Source organism: Melanostigma gelatinosum, assembly GCF_949748355.1.
Source record: "Melanostigma gelatinosum genome assembly, chromosome: 22".
NCBI classification, from domain to species: Eukaryota; Metazoa; Chordata; class Actinopteri; order Perciformes; family Zoarcidae; genus Melanostigma; species Melanostigma gelatinosum.
Genome location: NC_136655.1, coordinates 12131491 through 12150476, shown reverse-complemented (window position 1 = coordinate 12150476; position 18986 = coordinate 12131491). Strand labels below are relative to the sequence as shown.

Below are 18986 nucleotides of genomic sequence, written 5' to 3'. Positions count from 1 at the left end.
CTAAAACTTGTATCCTCCAGGGACGTGCTTCGAGCCAGAGAAACGACAACCGCTCTGCCACATGAAATGAAATGATCGCCTGTGTGTGTGTGTGTGTGTGTGTGTGGCCCTGTGCATTCTGGTGGGGAGCAGTGGTACGAGGTTTTTTTTTTTTTTTTTTTAGAAAAGAGAGACGTGCCAAGTAAGGCCACCTGATTCTTGCTCAAACACCACATGTCACTGAGGAAATTACTGACTGCTTGAATTAAGTACATCCCAAAACACGGAAAGCAGCTGTACTGCAACACAGTGTGCTGCAGCCAAATCCTCTTATGGAGCACAACATGCAGAGAGAGAGAGAGAGAGAGAGAGAGAGAGAGAGAGAGAGAGAGAGAGAGAGAGAGAGAGAGAGAGAGAGAGAGAGAGAGAGAGAGAGAGGCAGAGAGGGCATGAATGAATGAGTCCACGGTTTTTTTTTGGGGGGGGATTAAAATGCAACGAGAGATCAGGGATTTGGCCCTCGATGAACGAGGCCTTTCATTCGGCGATTCTTTTGCTTTTTCCGTCGGGACTCAAACTAATTCCAGCGCATGCACGGTGAGCGTCACACGAGAGCGAGAGAGAATCTGTCAATCACTCGGCCATCTGTTGCACCGCTTCTCCATTCAACCCCCCCCCCCCCCCCCCGAGCCAATGAAGTGACCCCGACCACGCATCTGTCCGTCCTGTGATTATAGAAAACTCTAGCCGGACAAAACGTCCTCTTTAGAAACACATACGCACAGAAAAAGGATAGAAATGAAATACAACACATCTTTGGATTCATCTGTGAATCATCTGATCTATTCAAAAGACCCCATCGCATTTCCAATGGCCCGTTTTATCTGATTAAAGTCTACAACTCAAAAGATATTTAAAGACATTAAAGAAGCTACAACCAGTGAACATTAACTGATTATCGACTGATCAACTAATTGTCTTCATCTCCAAACAAGCGTGCAAGACGCATGGGAGGACAAGGTCCTTTATAGTTTTACAACATCTACATTCAAAAGGTGTCGAACGGCATAATAAAAGCAAGGTCAATGAATCTGATTTAGATGACTCAGCATTACCTTGTTTCTCAACTGTGAGATGCAGGGCAAGATCGTCTATTCGCTATGGGTTTGTTTTGTAGCCCTGAAGTGTCATTCAAGAGCATTTGCAGAAACTAACCTTTTTCATTTTGAATGACTTTTGTGTCGCTATCAAGTATTGAAGCGTTAGTGTGTTGCAGTGAAAAGAGGGAGATCCTCTTCAGCACAGACGGAGAGAGATCACTTTGTATTAACTGAAGAAAAAAAAGACACGCACAGTGACATGAACTTCAGCGTGCCGCGTCCTCACCTCTTTGTACGAGGACATGATCCGCTCGATGGCGTCGGCGCCTGAGGCCAAGAGGTTGCGGGCGGTGGTGAAAGCCTCCGTCCTCTCGCTCACCATCACGTGCGTGCGCCCGTCTGCCGTTTCTAGCAGGAGACAAAGCGGACAGGGGGGGGGGGGGGGGGGGGGGGGGAGAGAATCAGACAACCGATTGCAATTCAGCATCTCTGTCCTGTGAGCCCATCGACAACGCACTCTCACGCGTGCGCCTACCAGCCAGTCATGTCTGAATGCCATGGAAATCAGTTATTTAAATATCAGCAGCGACACTGGGAACATGGCACAGCAGTAGTGCTCACCAACAAACAAAAAGGGGCTCAGTTGTAGCTTCAGTTTTGGTTCTCACACATGCGTATCAGCCCCCCTGCTTGAGGAGGAAGCTGTTTGACTTCTGGAGATGCTAATGAACACTCGTGTGCACTGTGGGTGACAGGGTGAAGCAAACTACTGCGAGTGCACGGTTTTGGCGCGGGGCACCTTGAGGCCTCGCTTACTGTTGTCGGCGAAGCCCGTAGCCGTGATGATGGGCACGGCAACCATGACGAGTCCGCAGCAGCTCCACACGTACTTCATGAGGAACTGCTCGACCATGATGTACCAGAGACGCTTGGACAGGATCAGGTTCATCTGGTCCGCCAGAGCCCGGTAGCTCTTCTGCAGCTGACGCATCTCCACCTGCACGAAAAGGACAAAACGTATCACAACACACAGGCAGCACGCAGTCACTTCCTGCCTTCCTCTGATGCAAGGTTGTTTTGGGGATGTGACCCTTCAGTTCAGCATGAACCTATATAGACTAAAGTCCCCACCAACTGGCCTGATTGTGTGCGATTATCAATCTGATTACACTTGCGTATAGGTGTTATGGCCCTATATAAACTCTGTGATTGGATGTGGGCAATAAAGATAATCTCATATCTCATGTTGATAGCTGGATTTCACTTGTGGAAGTGTAAAGGTTGGAAAGGAGGGTAAAGAAAACTAAATGATCATATTTGTCTAATACGGTTAACCCATCTATGTAGTCTGACATAAAAGTAATGATGCACATTCAGACTGTCTGAAACAGACTAGCTGATCTATGAATGGAGAATCTACTTATGTGGTTGTATTCTGTACTGGTCACAATTAAATACCACCACGTTGTTGCCTGTACTATTGCTGCAGGCCTGCCACGACAAAATGCAACATTCTCCTCATCCAGCCACGCATACCTTGTGTCCCCGGTAGAAAGCGATTTCCTCGGCGTTTGCAATGATCCTGGAGTGCACATAGCGCAGGTAGCCTTTCCTGTGAGCCTCCTCCGCCACCAGCTTGCCAAATTTGGGCGAGCAGGCGCGCAGGACCTTAGCCGTGATAAAGACCACCAGGCCGGCCAGCAGGGTCGGCCCGCTGGCGTTAGCCCCCCTGGACCTGGCGGTCCGTATCAGCGTGTAGGAGGTCAGCACCACGTCCAGGATCGGCTTAGTGAGGTTGGAGTAGAGGTGGGCCACCGACTGGGAGAACATCATCACGTCCTCGGTGAGAGACTGGTCCGGGTTGGCGAGCCTCCCGTCCATGTTGCTGACTCTGTAGTAGGTCTGGTCGGTGAAGTAGGTCCGGTAGGCATGGTCCACCAGCCGGGTGCGGAAGGCCAGAGCCAGCTTGCACTCCAGGTAGCGGATGACGCTGTTGACGAACGTGGCCGGGATGGCGATGAGGAGCCATTTCATCAGCTGGAAGATGAAGCTCCTTGGATCCTTCTCCACTATCGTTTTGACAATCTTCCCGTCCAAGCTGGCCACGTAAATGGACAGAAACGTCCTCGATATCAGCGCTACCGAATGCAGGGAGAGCAACACGAGCTCTTTGGACACGAGCTTGGGAAAGAGGATTTTACCAAGTTCGAGGATCTGCTTGAAGAATTCCGCATTTACCCCGGGTGACGGCTTCTTGTGGCCCGCGGCACATGTCTGTGTTGTTACCAAACAGGTGGAGCCGTTCTCCGCCTTCGAAACCCGGTGATTGTTCCTGGGGTATTTGTTTTTGCCGAGCTTCCTGTAGATGATGGGGTACAGTGTTCTGACGCCGTACGCGGCAGCCGCGAGAAACACGGCTCGCTTCACCGCAGTCGTGCGGTCCCATTTTACTTTGGACACCACATCGAGGATGTTGGACATTTTGTCAAACGTTAGTCGTCCCTGCTGACAATCCTGGCACTACCCATCCCCGACTCACCGCGTCGACATAAATAGAGAGACGGTGGTTGGATTGATATGAAGCGAGCCCGATACATGTACCGCTACATCCTGCTATTTTTCTCTACCATGGTCAAGCACGACAGAATACACTAAACGTACTTCCGGTTTGTATTTGTCAAAATAAAACTCAAGGTCAACTCTCGCGAGAGCAGGATGAAACATGAGCCGTGCAGTCAAATGTGTGGTTTTATTTTGTTACGTTAACTTGCCTAACTTCCGGAGTAACTGTAGATTTTTTCACATGACGACTCGGTGGTTCTTATTTCCGCCTCTGATCATTGGCCTTTTCTCATTGGTCGCGCCCCGGTACAGGACGAAGATTGGCTGAATGATGGACGTGACAAAGTAGTCTGTAATCTACTGTAATTGATATGATAACATATGTCATACAGTGATTTTGTATCCGGGAAAAATGATATTGTTGGAAGCAACATTGACTACTGTACTACTATATATATTTTACACAAGTGGTTAAAAGACATGAGCGTTAAGACCATGTTATAACACATTTATTAACTTTTACAAGTGGCGCGTGTAAGGATAGTGGTTGTTCCTCGCGCATCTCTTTATATTTCTAGTAGGAGTTGAGTTACTAACTTACCTAGCAAAACCATTAAGCTAACTAACCGCTAACGTTACCAATGCTCTGTGAGGGAGTTGTTTTCACCACCCTGAAGTTTCCATCACTGACAGTTACACTCGTTGGGGATGAACTGGGTCGGGGGTTCACGGTAAGAGGAGGAGTGTTACTGTTTAGTTATGTCGTTAGTTGACGTGCTAACGTTGACGTTAGCTAAACTATTTAACGTTAACGTTGTCATTGCAGGAACCGGTTCGCGGTGAAGAATGATGCAAAGAAACAGAGGGTGTGACAGCTAAATAAAATGTCCATAACTTCAAAACACAAAATATATAAACTATTGCTATACTTCTAGCTAACTGTCCTTGTGGTGCTGCCCCCCAAGGAGTTCTTTGAAAAGAGAAAAATGCAACAAAAGTTGAAAAACTTGGGATTGGCTCTGCCAGCATCCCCTCGAGGAACGAGCTCTGGTAGTATGGACCTCGTGACTTTGTTCATCGTCAACCAGATCGCTGCTAGGAAAGAAATTAAAGGTGAGAATTACAAACTAGACTTTTACATTATTAGTCAACGGTTATGGTTACCAAACATCAAACTAAAGAATCAGTTCAGGAGCATAATGAATGGTACAATGTTTTTACAGATCCTCCAAAAGTGGCGGTTCTTGGCAGCTATAAAGAAAGATGTACGCACAAGAGAAGTGGGCCCCTGGTGCTCCCGATGAGCCCCTGCTCTCCATCACAGCTGACTCTTGTTGAGGGCCTGCCTCAGTTCAGGTATGAGCTGGAGGATGGTTTGTATTGTTGTCACATCTGATTTTGTCAGCATCACCAAAACAAAATCATCAAAACACAATTTCCAAACTTGCATGAGTGGTAGATACTGACTTCAAAACATGGTATTCAAGTGCTGTGAATTAATAGTTGTTAGCCATATAAAGCCAGTATCTTGCAGCCCAAACATTATCCATCACCTCAAGACTGAATGCATTACCAACATTCGTTGTGTATATTCTGTTTCAATATCTAGCGCTCAAGGACAGAGCAAAAGAAAGCATGTTATTCCTCAAGGCTTCAAGTGCGGGCAGGTTGGTCACTTTTCCAGCTATTGGTATTGCACTTTTTCTTCTTCTGTAAACCCTTCTGTGTTGATAGATGGATAGATCTAATCTGCTGTAAGGACCCTGTGGTTTAAATAGTCACTCACTCGTCTGTTCCCTAGCTGTCACCAGTGCTGGAGTCGGCTTTCTCAGACAACAGCGCGTCTGACTACCTGCCTCCCACGACCGACTCCCTCAGCCCCTTCACCTCCACCTCTTCAGCTTCGTCAGGCCAAGGTGGTGTTGCAAAAAATTGTTTATAGATCGTACTCTCTAAATCAGGGGTCTCAAACTCCCGGCCCGCGGGCCAAATCCGGCCCGCCACGTCATTTTATAATCATATAATTCTGAGATAGAAAATCAAAATGATGAGATACTTTAACACACAGTCACAGAAGCAGCTCTTTGGCTGGTTACTGTACACTTGAAATGGAAATGTATTGAGAGTATATTGAAGACTACTTTAAACGTAGCTTTAAAAACACATGAAATACTTCATGATTGTGCAAATGCACCCTTGAAAGGATTTTAAGCTTTGAACAAAGTTATTGTAATAACTTGTTTGATATTTGTATTTGATATTTTCAATAACAGTTTGATCTTTGATAGAGTAATGTGGGTTTCTTAACTAACTTAATTAAATTAAAGGATTTAAGTTACAATAACAGAAATGTGCTTAAATATATTTTTATATTTATATAACTGCATGTACACTATTTTTACACTTGAATAAACAATAATCAAATGCAGAGATAGTTATTTACCAATATGTTAGGAGTAGTTACATTTACACAGTCTTACATTTACAACCGGCCCTTTGAGGGCGACCGCGATGCTGATGTGGCCCGGAGTGAAAATGAGTTTGAGACCCCTGCTCTAAATTGAATTATACACAATGGTGACTGTTCATTTTTAATCTGTATGAAATCCGTCAATTTAGGCCAAATCAAACTGGTCTCCTCAGGAATATTCCCCCCGCAGCAGAGGAGCCAGAAGCAGGCACTGTCACCCCCCCACTGCTCCATTCCACTGTGGGACAGCACAGTGCTGGGCCAGACCACGGTATGGAAAAACACTATATTGTTATTAGTATATCTCACATTAATATAATCACATTATGCACACAGACATGGGGACATTTGACTCCACATGTAGCTTCATAGGCCTTACTTACAATGCACAATGTGCAAACTACAATCAATCTGCATTCAAGAAGTTTACGATCAGCTTCATGTGAAATAGCATCACGAGCTAACTACGAGCTCCTATGAGGGGTGAGCGTTAAAATGTGACTGCGTCTTCCCAAATATGATGCTACTTTAACATCCAAGCTGATTTCGTTCCTCTAGTTCCAGCCGTTCTCCCAGCCCAGAGGTATGACGGCCCCTATCCCCTGGTCCTGTGGATCAAACCCACCCCTCTACCACCTGAAGACCCCCACAGCGGCCCGAGTCTTGTTTAGAAGTCCCGAGCCAGAGTGAGAACGACGACTAGAATTCAAATGAACTATTTCCTCTCTTGTCATTCTTTATAAGCACCCAACGTGTGTGTGTGTGTGTTATCACAGCAACCCAGAGGCCTGGGGCCAAGCGAGACACGACGTCGCTTTCTCTCTCAACCAATTAGAGGACACGGAGCCCACGCTGGAGTTCGCTCTCAACCAGTCAGACACCGAGCAGCAGTTTGAGGGGGACGTCTTCAGGGGCTTCAGCGCTGAAGCATGTGAAAGAGAAGGTGAATGCTGATTGAAACTTTTTTTTTTTTTTTTACACAATCGAGAGAGACCTTCTTCTCGTTGAGGTTGACATGACGCTTTGATTTCAGCGTCTCATTTTGGGAGAGGAACATCAAAGATATATCTCAAAGAGGAAACAGCAGCCGCATCTTCAGCACCACAGTAGGTGTCAACACACAGTTAAACAGCAATGATGTGTAAGAGCTTTGTTTTTATGTCGTCTTCATCTTCGCCGTCAGAACTGTCCCTGACTCACAGTGCATGGAAGTGGAGGGAAGTGGCCACATACATGTGAGTGTGTTGAGTCAGCCTTTTACCGCCACCAGGTGGTCGAGTTTGTAACTGAAATATAAATATAAAAATCTGCTGGTCAGTTCAGAAAATGTCAACCTTGTTCTCCCATCACCATGAACTGTTGCATGGAGCTTATAACCATAAATGTTCATTCATCCTGATGGAGGAATATATTAGAGTACTTCTGTATTGGGCAGTTTGCAGTTCCACATGTTAATTCGGTTTCATTCACAGCTCTCCAACTGCACCGACGGGAGCTTTTGTAAGTTTCTTAAGCATCTCCAATTAAGCAACCCATTTATTGTGTGTGTGCTGGAGAAAAGACAATGAATTGAATAGATGTGTTTTTTGTTTTTTCCTCTCACTGCCGCAGCATGTCTAGAACACGACGACGGCCCCATGAATGGCGGTGAATACTCGCCAAGCTACTCCTGTAGCGGAGGTTACCTCAGTTCAGACTCAAATGATGTAAGTTAGGCTACACTCAGAGGCTTGGTCCACAGGGACTGCAGAAAACAGCCACAGAACAGTGTAGTTTAAATATTGCAATTGTTTTTGACTAACCTCAGAGTGTGACTAGCAGACAGTCCTCTCCATCATTTCTGAACACTGCTTTGTTTCCCTTTTCTAACTCTATTTTAGGATGAAGAATGCTGTCTTCAGACGGCCTCCTCACATATGGACCAGGCCTTTTGTGCCGATAGCCTCCACTCATACATGGGCTCCCAGGGGAATCCAAAACAAAGGCACAGCAAACCCAGGCCTCTCACCCCGCTCCTGAATCCCAGAAGGAACACGGGAGCTGATCAGGAAGTCATGGAGAACACCGTGTTCCAAGTTCAAGCCTTCGAAGGTAACAGCCAACAGACGGGAAGCAACACTCCTCAGTTCGCGCCTCCTTTGGCTGAGACTCAGAGGTCAGAGCTGTGCGCCTGCATGAAAACATCCAACGAAACCCGAGACGCGGGAACCCAAACTGTCGACAACCTTGAGAGGCGCGACGCCTCGACTCAGTGCAGCGATGTCGCTGTAGAGGCCGCTGCGTTCAACTCCTGCCCGCTACCTGTTGACGTGTCAGTGCAGCATCCGGCCACAGGGAGGCAAGCTGACACCGCTGCAGAGCCGAGTGCTCGCACACCTTCATCAGACCGGTGGAGGAGTGGAGAGAAGCACAAGAAGCAGTCCGGTTCCCTGTCAGGCAGCAGCTTTACAAACAAGTGCACCGATGGCAGAGCGACCCTGCAGAGACACACGAACCCCTTTCTAGATGCTCTGAGCATGACCGACGGCAGAGGTACAACAGGATAGGGGAAGACGGTGTCGCTGCATGTGTGAATTAAGACTAAAGATTCATATTTACATACAAATTCCTCTGATAAATACAGAAAGGAACCGAGGTAGTTGGTTGACCGCGCATGTTGTGTTGTTTCTGATTAAGGAAAGGAGACTAGAGAGGGCAGAGATGAGAGAGGGCAGCAGGAAAAGGAAGCGATGGAGGAGGTCACATCCAGCACCAGGGCCTCCAACGGACTCCAAGAAGAGTCCGCCACACTTCAGGAAATAGCCGACATCTTGCTCCTGCTCAAACAGAGGAAGGAAGTAACCGAGTAAGGAAGCGAATGGAAGAAATTACGCAGGAACTGTTTCATGCCTGTTCGGTGCATGTTGTTTTGTTTTTGTTTATATTTAATAGTTTGTTTTAAGCATCTAAACCACATGAAATATTCAAAGTGTTTGTTCAAAGTGTTGTGTAAGAGACCGTGTGAAATAAAGCCCTGAAAGCGTGACTCTGATTCATAAGTTTATTTCTTTCTCCATATACATATTCAAGTGTTAAGATATCCACTTTTTTTTTAAATATAGAATATAAACTCTAGCAAAACATATACAGCTTGAACGATAATCAAATATACTGTACAGCACTCGTTTTTTTTTTTATTGGTATTTTTGTAGTTCGTAAACTAGAAACACACAGAAGTCGCTTCACATAGAAAAAGAAAACCATTTCACCAGAAGTACACATTGAACGTCCCCCGAACCGCGGCAGAGGACAGGTGTTCACACAGCTGGATGTCAACAGCTGAAACAATCAGGCTAAATATTTTGGTCAACACAAGTATAATTACACAATCTGTGTTACGGAGCTTCATCTGTGTGTGTGTGTGTTTATACCTGTCATAATACTTTCAGTACAAAACTAGTTTGCGTGGTTTAAAGACGGCTCATCTTCGGTCAAATGAATATCTGACATAAAACAATACCTTCACATTTTAAAATCATACTCGGCTACTTTTCTCCAACAACTTTGAACGGGTCACGGAAAAATGTCATTGCATTGTGCCACGGCATTTGATGAACAGCTTCTTATTTGAAAAGTTTATTAAAAAGAGGTATTGTATCTTATTAATTCATGATGGGTTCGGACCCACGTGTCACAAAAATAAATAAATGATGGAACTTCACCCGTTCACTGGACACAGTAACAGCGCAGCCTGTTAATGCACGATTTACCTGTTTTTGATTTAATACACAAAGTTACTCCGTAGTCTACTTCCAAACTGCTTTTTGTTTTTTTTTGCTACACAGAAACCATGTGTATTCGACGAACGAGGAGTAACCTCACACTATTTATTTTTACAAAACAACATTGGCCAACTACAAAGCCAACTCCTCGACGTTTGACACGAGAACCACGTAAAGGATATGCTCTGCTATTTGTACATAAGGCTATGGCGGAAGACAAAAATACATGAAATTATAGTAAACAAAAAATGAACATTCAGCACAGGTGAAATGCAAATATGTACATGTCAAAAGAAAAAAAAAAAAAAGAACAAAACTATGTGGATCTAATTATCATAACATGATGTAATACATCCACTTCAGGGATTTGGACAAAAAAAAAACGGCCCTTAGGGACCTTCACAATACACAGGCACTAATATTATCATGTCTAGGATAGAAGGACATACTGAGAATACAAGTCAGGTCTCCATATGAAACCAGTCGACCACGGTCTTTGCTGGACATCACATGTTTATAACATGGGGCCATAGTGTAGGTTTTGACTTTGTGACATGAGACGGCACTCTTCCACACAATTGCAAGACCGAAACCGAGACGACGCTGAAGCAATAGTTTGTCGCAACATAATAATTCCTTTCAGTGCTACTAGATTGAAGAGTGGTTTCATTTAGGCACCAACTGACAATATCAGTTTTCTGAGCTTGGGGACAATATACTGTACATCTCTAGTGTTTGCTTTTCATAAAAAATATACCACAAACAACAACTGCCATCAGATGAGGAACTGACATTAGTGCGCTACGCTACGAGCTTCAGCAACATGTAACTGAGATGTGTTTCATGGAGAAAGGCATAATGGCACTATGGATCGACAACAAAAACGTTTGTGGGTTCAAGACGACATTTAGCGTTATAAATGGAGCGCTGGATGGAAACGTGTCCTGACCTAATGGTGGAGGGTGGCTGAGTTTGACTTCTTATACTCTACGTACATCGTACATAAAAATCATAAATTACAGTCAACAAATGTACAAAATATTAGGAACATCTTATACTGACACTGAGCTGCAGCATCTTCATCGGTGGACTTCATGAGAGAGGAACGGCCCTTGCATTTTGGACATGCAATGTGTGTTCAATAGTCGGGTTTCCTGTCTGCCATGTGTGGAAAAAGGCAACATTTTAGCCTTTTTGTAATTTAGACATTTTGTAGTGCATGGTTGAAAATTCAGCTGTGGACTAAAGCAGGTTTGACTCCAGACTCAGTTAATTCAGAGAACAGGCCGACGTGTCATTGACTTGTCATCGATTTGACTGAGTTGGAAGTGAACACACTCACATCCTGCTCCAAGCAAAAGGCCTTTGAAACTGTGATTCCTAACCAACAGTGGCTGCTCAGCTCACACATAAAAAAACAAAAGAAAGTAAAATTTGACATTACACTCTGCATGTTTAAGTCATCCCCCGAAGCTAACCAAAGCCCTCGACCTCCCCCTAGTCCACGTCGGATGCGTCGTTGTCCGATAGATGGTAGTTTGAACCTTTGACTCGGATGTATTCCACCTGCCGTCCCTCGTCCGAATCCGAGGCGCCGCAGGAGCAGAGCTGGTTTTCGAACAGCGCTTCGATCTCCTCCAGCCGGCGGCCTTTGGTCTCCGGCAGGCAGCCGTAGATGAAGAAGAAGCCCAGCAGAGCCAGGCTGGAGTAGAGGAAGAAAGCTCCTGGGAAGGCGGAATGAAAAGAACACGCCCATTACAGAGGACCACCGCCGCCCACAAACACAAGAAACACTGCTTTCCAGAGCTGTCTTGTTATAAACAGACGTTCGTTTTCATTCATCTGCATGAAAAAGAAAGACTGGCGGTGATCCGGAGGGCAGGTGATCGTGTTGGATGTCGACTGCCCACAAACCTCAGAGCAAATGTGTGTTTGTGTGCTGACAAATGAAAGTGTTTTACCAGGTTGAATTATTACTTTCAGGTTCCTGGACACCATACAATGACTTTAAAGAAGAAGGAACAAATGGCATCACTACAAAGAGACATGGATAAACACGTGTTCATACAGAGACACAGTGACAGAGGGTTTAATGAGATTTCCTGACCGCTGTGATCTCTATTTTCTCCTTGTCAAAGCAGATTGGCATTTCAAAGTGCATTACGCTAAATACCGTTGCCATTTCTATTGTGTTTTTTTTTACATTAACGCCATTTTTTTTCCACTCTCGGCGAACGATTCTAATAAACCGGAACACAGATCGATCGTCAACCCGCTGCATCTCAGGAAGCCTCCACAACCGCCCCTGATGGATTGATTGCCAGCGCCACGAAAAGGTCACTTCCTTCCTGTCTGAGGAAGAAACCTGCTGTTGAGCCACCCTGACGAGGCGGTATGTGGATAAAGACCAATCAGCCGTTACCGCCTTGCTGGTTTTGACATATGGTGAGGATGTATGTCACGCACAAGATCGGCTGAGATATACGACAGAGCTGGATGACGACTGACAGCATTGATTTGTGGTGGTAATTGTTCCCTACAGGACAGTTAAGTGATTGAAATTACATAAGCTCAGTTTGAGTGGATTCATAAGTGAGGAAATCAAGTTCCCCTACTTTATCTACTTCTCTTTTTTTATCCACTAAAAGAGTAAAGAATAAAAGCTCGAATTGGTTCAAAGCGTCTGCGGCCCAGACACTAACCATAGTAGGTGAAGTACTGAGCCAGGTGCAGGAAGGTGAGCGACACCAGGATGTTGAACATCCAGTTGACTCCGGCTGCGCAGGCGTTGCCCGTGCTCCTCGCCCACAGAGGGTAGATCTCCGAGTTGATGGTCCACGGCATCGGGCCCATCCCTGAGAGAGATTAAGAGAGAATGGAGACGCGTTTTAAAAACCGGAGGCTCAGTGGAGAGGTAGAGTGTGCCATCTAGAAGAGCTTCTTACTGGACCGTATGGTGAGAGTGTTGCTTACGGGGAGATGAAAGAAGCTCCATCTCAACCTGCATATCGCTGCTCAATATGTGATTTTAAATTGAACACAGCAATGTGAATTTATTGTGATTTTAGTGACACTGGAATGACAGGTGTACCTGGAGCGAAAGCAGCCAGGTAGAGGACCAGACCCAGTAAGACCAGCCAGGAGTAGGAGGTGGGACAGTAGTTGTAGGCCCAGTAGGTCTGATCTTTCATCAGGCTGGAGTTGGAGCATCTGGAAGAAGCAGGCACACTCATTGGCTGATACTAATCACTCCTGACACCGGACATCAATTCAAGGTGTCATTTCGTATTGAAAGAAAACTCTAAAATGCACATTCAGACCATCGCGTCACCATTGTGACTCACCTGCCCCACGCTGCTCGCTCGGTGGAGGCCTTATTGACCGGCACACAGGAGGAGGCGAGGAGCGCCGAGGCGTTCTCACGGTAACAGAAGCCGCACCCGGGGTCCAGCATGCACGGCTCGCACAGCCTGCAGGCCCAAACGCCAGACACATTAGCTGTAATGTCCCTGAACACAATTGATCGCACCGCGGCGGTGGCTCCTCCGAGTCACACATTCCTTCGCTTCTAACAAACGTACATTTAAAAAGGATAGTTCCGAGTTGCAGTCTGACTCTAAATGTACACGTATCCATCCGCCTGTGCTCCTTCACTGCTGTAACGGAAAGCAGCATTCCGCCCCCTCTAACTGAGACTTGCATCATTACCCGAACTAAATGAATGTACAGACCGTTCCCCTCATGCAGGAAGTAATAAATCTAAATTAAGAGCACAGTACAAATGGTGTGGGATTAACCCTCATTCAATCTCTATCCCTCTATTATATCTTTGTCTTGTGCCATAGTCGGTTATGTGATGCGCAGTCCACGTGAGGGAGCCTTGTTTATTCACAAGGGCACGTCGCAGCTCTGTTTGTTGTTGTTGTTGTTGTTGTGATCCTGATGGAAGTGCATGAAATGTGTGTCTTGTTTCGGAGGTCTATTTTCTGCAGGCTGCCGCCTCCCTGTGTGCCACTGTGCCCTGTGTGGCTGTGAGCCACCTTGCTCGGATTTCGCACTGAGGTCGGCATGGATGGAAATAAAACCGTGTATTGGTAGCGGAGGGAAGCAGAGGTAAATAGTGAGGGAAGGTGCGGAGAGACGTGCAATGATGCCGTAAATAATATCGGCCTTTTTTAAAATTTAAATATCATGAATAATGTTATGTGTTCGCAAAAGTTTTGGATGATAATAATAAAAAAAAGGGCGAAAAACCTGGAATAAAATCTGTTAAACTTCGATCTGATTAATTTCCCTTTCTAAAAACGAAATCAGTCGAGTCAAATTTAAAGGAACAATAAAATGTTTTTATCTGTATTCATTTAAACTGCCCTGTGGAGGCTGGCCCTAGATGCTTCTATAGCAGAGTTTAGGGTAACATTAGCAGCTTCTCTTCATAAGAGTTTGGAAAGTTTAAACCATCACACTTGACTAATTAGCTATACAATACAAAAACAATGCCGCTTATCCACTCCCATGTCTTCTAGCATGGCATCGTGTATGCATCCGTCAACTGCAGGGTCAATTATTAAATCTAAAAAAGGTCACAAATGAAAGAGATTGCGTCATTTCCCAGGCTAGTAACCTGCAGTAAGAATAAGAACACACTCCCAAAATGAGACGTCCCCACCCACAAAGAGTGGCTCTGGTCAGCTCATATCGGAGTAAAGTGAACTCAATGAAGCCACTACAGTGCGGTAAAAGCACTCATCTCTTCAAATTACCTCCGTGTTTTCGCGTGTGTGTGGGTGCCGGACAGCGAGTCCATTAGGCGTTGTTTGTTGTTATGATGAAAGAACGTCGTTACACATGAGCCTCGTCCTGTGTGAGTGAGAGTAAATTGGGACACAAAAGGCATCTGATCTCTGGCTCGCACGGAAAAAAACAACAACAACCACACAGCCTTCTGTCTGGCAGCGCGTCTTTGCCCTTCGTGATGACAATGAAGTGAATTGTTGCCGATTCAGTCCCAAGGATTGGAGGCTTATTGAGGCACAAGGACATGAACAATAGTAACTCAGCATGACGACCCATTCTTTTGTCCTGTTATTAATAAATCTGTCAGAGGAAACAGAATGAACGTTGGCTCTTAAATAATGTGATCGTCCTGGTGGGTGAAAGGGTATGAATCTGACCTGCATTGATGTATATGCTGGCATTCATTTCCACCTGGGCATCTGTGTTAATGTATGTGTGAAAACTTGCAATATCTTCGCCGCAAAAACATCCTTTTCGACGTATTTTATCCTCTGAAGCTCCCCACCTCAGAGTGCGCTCTCCTGGATTTGATGTTCTGACGCTGCACAGTGTTGAGTGCTTTTACAAAGAGCAGACGTGCTCTTGGGTGAATGGGGGTCTTGCCATAGCGCTCTGCTTTCTTCTATACTTGTGCATAATGTGATGTAATGATAAACCCAGTGAAGAGCTGCTGGAGAGTGGAATAAAACAGCAAATTGCTAATTGGTATGCTAATTAGCAGTGGGAGTAATCAGTCAAGTCCTGAGTAGATTTAACAGATTCTATTTAAATTGTAGCAATAGTGTTTTGTTGTGTTTGAGTGTTCATTGTTTCCATTGTAGCTAAATGAATGCTACTTGAAGCCAAACTGGACTCCAGGAGGAAGTACTTACTGGTATTTGGAGCAGGTCGAGTTGGCCATAGATGGGTCTAATGGGTGGAAGGTGACAGGAGGACTGTGCTGGGCCGTCATCAGGAAACCGATGGCCAGCAGACTCAAACTCAAACATGTCCCTGTCCAGAGAAGTACGACACGTAACGTGCAAGAAAATGACCTTCGGGGGTCTTCAGATGTCACTACCCGACGGGGACATTTTGAAGGACTTACCTACGATACTGCCCAAGGTGAGCTTCCTGCGCCCCACTCTCTCAACCAGCCACACTCCCAGCAGGGTGAACAGGAAGTTGGTGAAGGTGGTGAGCCCGGCCAGCCAGATCGCCAGCCTGTCGTCCCGCACCCCCGACATCTGCAGGATGGTGGCGCTGTAGTACCTGTGGGACACAAGTTAAAACAGGGATTTGTCCAGTCTTAATATACCAGATGAACGGCCAAAAGACGAGCAAAATAAAAGGATCATTGTGGTTTATTACAACTTGGCGATTATGTTTACTAAAGGTAATAAATCCGCATTACGTACAGCAATAATAATACACAGGTCTCAAAACGATAGTCTGAAAAATGAATATATACGACATCATTATTCGAGAGAAGTCAAGAAACCAACCACAATCTCTCATCTTGAGAGCCAAACACTCATCCACCAATCACAGCCTCTCTATTTGAGTACCAGCCACTCATGTAACAGTTTGCGATCGGCTATAAATAGTCTGTCACCAGTCACTTTCAATGCCCCCCCCCCCTCTCATCCTCTCCCCTGGTCTCATACAGTATAATTATACTTGCAACTCTGGCACCATGTTGCTCCACGTAGGCAGATTACCTCCAATCATCATCAACAAGGCTCTAAAACAGAGTGCGGTCAACAGCTGCAAGGGGGTCCGCATCCAACTTCAATTATGATATTGTGTAACTGAGATAGAGGGCCAAAAACATGACGGCTGCACAAGAACACATGCACCTGCGAGGACTCTGTTCAAGGCGGTAAAAAGTGATAGACGGCTTTATTATCTATGTGCAAACTTATACATATGTCAGCAAACGCACGTGCTGAACAAATGGACACAAATACGCGCACGTGGACACACTCAAAAAAACACGCACAGAAGAAATGAGTTGATTTTTGGAGCAGCAGCGGGAGTAAAAGCACTATTTCTGTTCTCAGCAGTGCAGCCTGCTGTGTTCCATCTCCTGCATCTTACTGATTACAGCACACACACACACACACACACACACACACACACACACACACACACACACACACACACACACACACACACACACACACACACACACACCGTGAGTAAAAGCCTACAAAAAGAAAAAAGAACTTCTTGTGTTAAAAGCATCTCAGATATGACTTTAAAAGCCCCCCAGCAGACACTCAAGGGCTGCCTGTCTAATTCCTGATAACAGTGTATGTTCATCCTGTGCACCCCTGAGAAAAATGTTTAATTGTTTGCTATCAGCAGGACAAAAGACGGCCTTGAAAAAGACGTATGCAGGGTGCGTTCTGATTCCTCGTGTCTCCTGGCAGATCTGCGGAGAGCATCAGGTTTTGCCTGATTTTTTTTTGTTTTGTTGCGGAGGCACAAACTGATATTTTGGTCGAAGAGATCAATGCATAAAGAAGTGCTGCTGCTCAGTAGTCTCAGGAAAATTCCCCCCCCTGGACGAGAATGCATCATTTTAATGGGTACACACAGAACATTGTGCTAAAGACAGCGCTCAGTATTTATTTTGGCATGTCGTTAAAATTCTCCAAGATGGCATATTGTTCATTTCTGGGAGTCTGTGTAGTTTGTATTTTCCTTGCTATATAATTTGTACTTTAATGACTTATTTATTTGGGAATGGAATGTGACAGACAGTGAAGTGTGTTTCAATTTTTTAATTGAGGCGACATAAACTGGCAATGACTCAAACCTTTTGCGTCGTTTGGGGGTATTTTTCTCCATGATATTGATAACATTCTTGATCTTTATGATCTTTATGATCTTTATGATCCTTTATGATCCTAAATGGGCCAGATTCAAACTGTCACCCTTGATAGAAAGTGACACCTCTCAGTCTGAAACACTGTACTCGCAGAGTGACAGGAAACCCTCCGAGGCAGTCAAACAGGATGAAAAGTACCTCTGAGCTTGTCTGATATAATGCCCAAAAATATATATGTTCTTAGTCTTCATTTTTGATCTTCGAAGACTCAGAGCAGACTTCAATAAAATAAAAATAAAAAAATAAAATCATAATAATTCACAACTACTGAGAGTGGGAGAAAAAGTAAGGTTATTAAACAGTAACAATTGATGGAAACTGGCTTTAATAAGAGGGAGTCTGAGGGGGGGGGGGGGGGGTCAGAGGTGAGTCAGGATTGGATTTGGTCCAATTACCCGGACCTCTGGGAGCCTGCAGTGATTTCATAAACTGCACCGAGTGAAGGAAAATGAAGAAAATGATAAAATGATGCAGCAACGCTGTGGCTTTAAATTCTGAGCTTAAACTAAAGAGATCAACCCATAACATTCAGGAAATGGTCCGACACTAAATCCATCAAGATCCAGGTGCTCAAAGACCAAACCACAGTGCGCTGGTAATGATCCATGATGACCAGGCTGTATTGAAGTCATTTTAGTTTGACCTCCATTCAGTTGTTGTCCTCCTCTGTTGAGATAAAAAGCATTAAGAGAGGTTGAGGGGAGTTTCACACACACACTGAGCAACGGAGATGTCACCTTTCTCTGTCCCACAAACACCCACGCGCACAAACACCCACTCACCGTCTTCTTTACATAAGACACCCTGTGGAGCGGTGGCGCATGTCACCAACTTGTCAGTATTTACACCTATCGCCAGCTAAAAGTGGAATAAATCCAATCCCTGAAACCAGACTGCAAATATATTGCAGTTCCTTTGAAGAGAAGTCATTCAATTTTCTTTCTGCCAGCGTCTACTGTCAACTTCCACTGAATACAGGCCTGCCTGCTGTTTCCCCAATCAGCTAATTGCCGTAAATAATGGTCAATATTTCCGCTCGACTCCATCTCCCTCTTGCATTTGATCGCATTCTCAGTGTCCCCGCTGTTCTTCGCCCATTTCACATGAGTGGTGATGAGGCTGACTCATGGTTGACATTTACTGACACATTACTGGATCCTCTGACTCTTGGGAGTTCACGGCATGCGGTCCTGACGGGCCCACACTGGTGGCGTAGCATTATTTTTAGCTTGCAAACCATTTGCAAGGTTTTCCACGTTTCGAGTCTGATTTGCCACCGTTCAGACTTTTTGTTTTCAGTTCATTCCAGAGCAATATGAAAAGGGTTTGACAGGAAAAAATGGAGAACTTTGAGGAGCTGTGACAATGTGGGTTTGTGGCGAGGAGAAACCCACGCGTGGTAAAAGATCCCAAAATGTCCACGCGAACATCTTTGCAGAAAG

General features: G+C 45.2%; 3 protein-coding genes across 3 annotated transcripts in view; 1 reads left to right on the top strand and 2 right to left on the bottom strand.

Moving 5' to 3' along the window:
• abcd2 (ATP-binding cassette, sub-family D (ALD), member 2) overlaps positions 1 to 3695 on the bottom strand; it is a gene marked incomplete at its 3' end in the record, with an annotated part of 12747 nt that extends 9052 nt beyond the window's left edge. Inside the window, exons 1-3 of the mRNA XM_079294338.1 lie at positions 2616 to 3695; positions 1896 to 2076; positions 1366 to 1487 (exon numbers count right to left, since the gene is read on the bottom strand). Coding sequence (XP_079150464.1) covers positions 1366 to 1487; positions 1896 to 2076; positions 2616 to 3560 — 1248 coding nt within the window. The 5' untranslated portion in view covers positions 3561 to 3695. The remainder of the gene's footprint in view (positions 1 to 1365; positions 1488 to 1895; positions 2077 to 2615) is intronic.
• A 3890-nt stretch (positions 3696 to 7585) lies between these two features.
• On the top strand, positions 7586 to 9057 carry LOC306795769 (uncharacterized protein). Its single transcript, XM_079294390.1, has 4 exons — positions 7586 to 7611; positions 7723 to 7817; positions 7992 to 8643; positions 8788 to 9057. Exons 2-4 carry the CDS (start codon positions 7749 to 7751, stop codon positions 8958 to 8960), a joined length of 894 nt encoding a protein of 297 aa, XP_079150516.1. The 5' UTR covers positions 7586 to 7611; positions 7723 to 7748; the 3' UTR covers positions 8961 to 9057.
• A 2312-nt stretch (positions 9058 to 11369) lies between these two features.
• The window catches only part of slc2a13a (solute carrier family 2 member 13a), a gene marked incomplete at both ends in the record, with an annotated part of 44554 nt that continues 36937 nt past the window's right edge, over positions 11370 to 18986 (bottom strand). Inside the window, 6 exons of the mRNA XM_079294148.1 lie at positions 11370 to 11596; positions 12575 to 12727; positions 12964 to 13082; positions 13217 to 13342; positions 15542 to 15662; positions 15757 to 15920. Coding sequence (XP_079150274.1) covers positions 11370 to 11596; positions 12575 to 12727; positions 12964 to 13082; positions 13217 to 13342; positions 15542 to 15662; positions 15757 to 15920 — 910 coding nt within the window. The remainder of the gene's footprint in view (positions 11597 to 12574; positions 12728 to 12963; positions 13083 to 13216; positions 13343 to 15541; positions 15663 to 15756; positions 15921 to 18986) is intronic.

Coding starts and splice junctions, on each gene's coding strand:
- LOC306795769 (XM_079294390.1), top strand. CDS start 7,749: ATGAATGGCGGTGAATACTCGCCAAGCTACTCCTGTAGCGGAGGTTAC. Junction 7,818..7,991: donor TCAGTTCAGACTCAAATGAT/GTAAGTTAGGCT, acceptor ACTCTATTTTAG/GATGAAGAATGCTGTCTTCA. Junction 8,644..8,787: donor GAGCATGACCGACGGCAGAG/GTACAACAGGAT, acceptor TTTCTGATTAAG/GAAAGGAGACTAGAGAGGGC.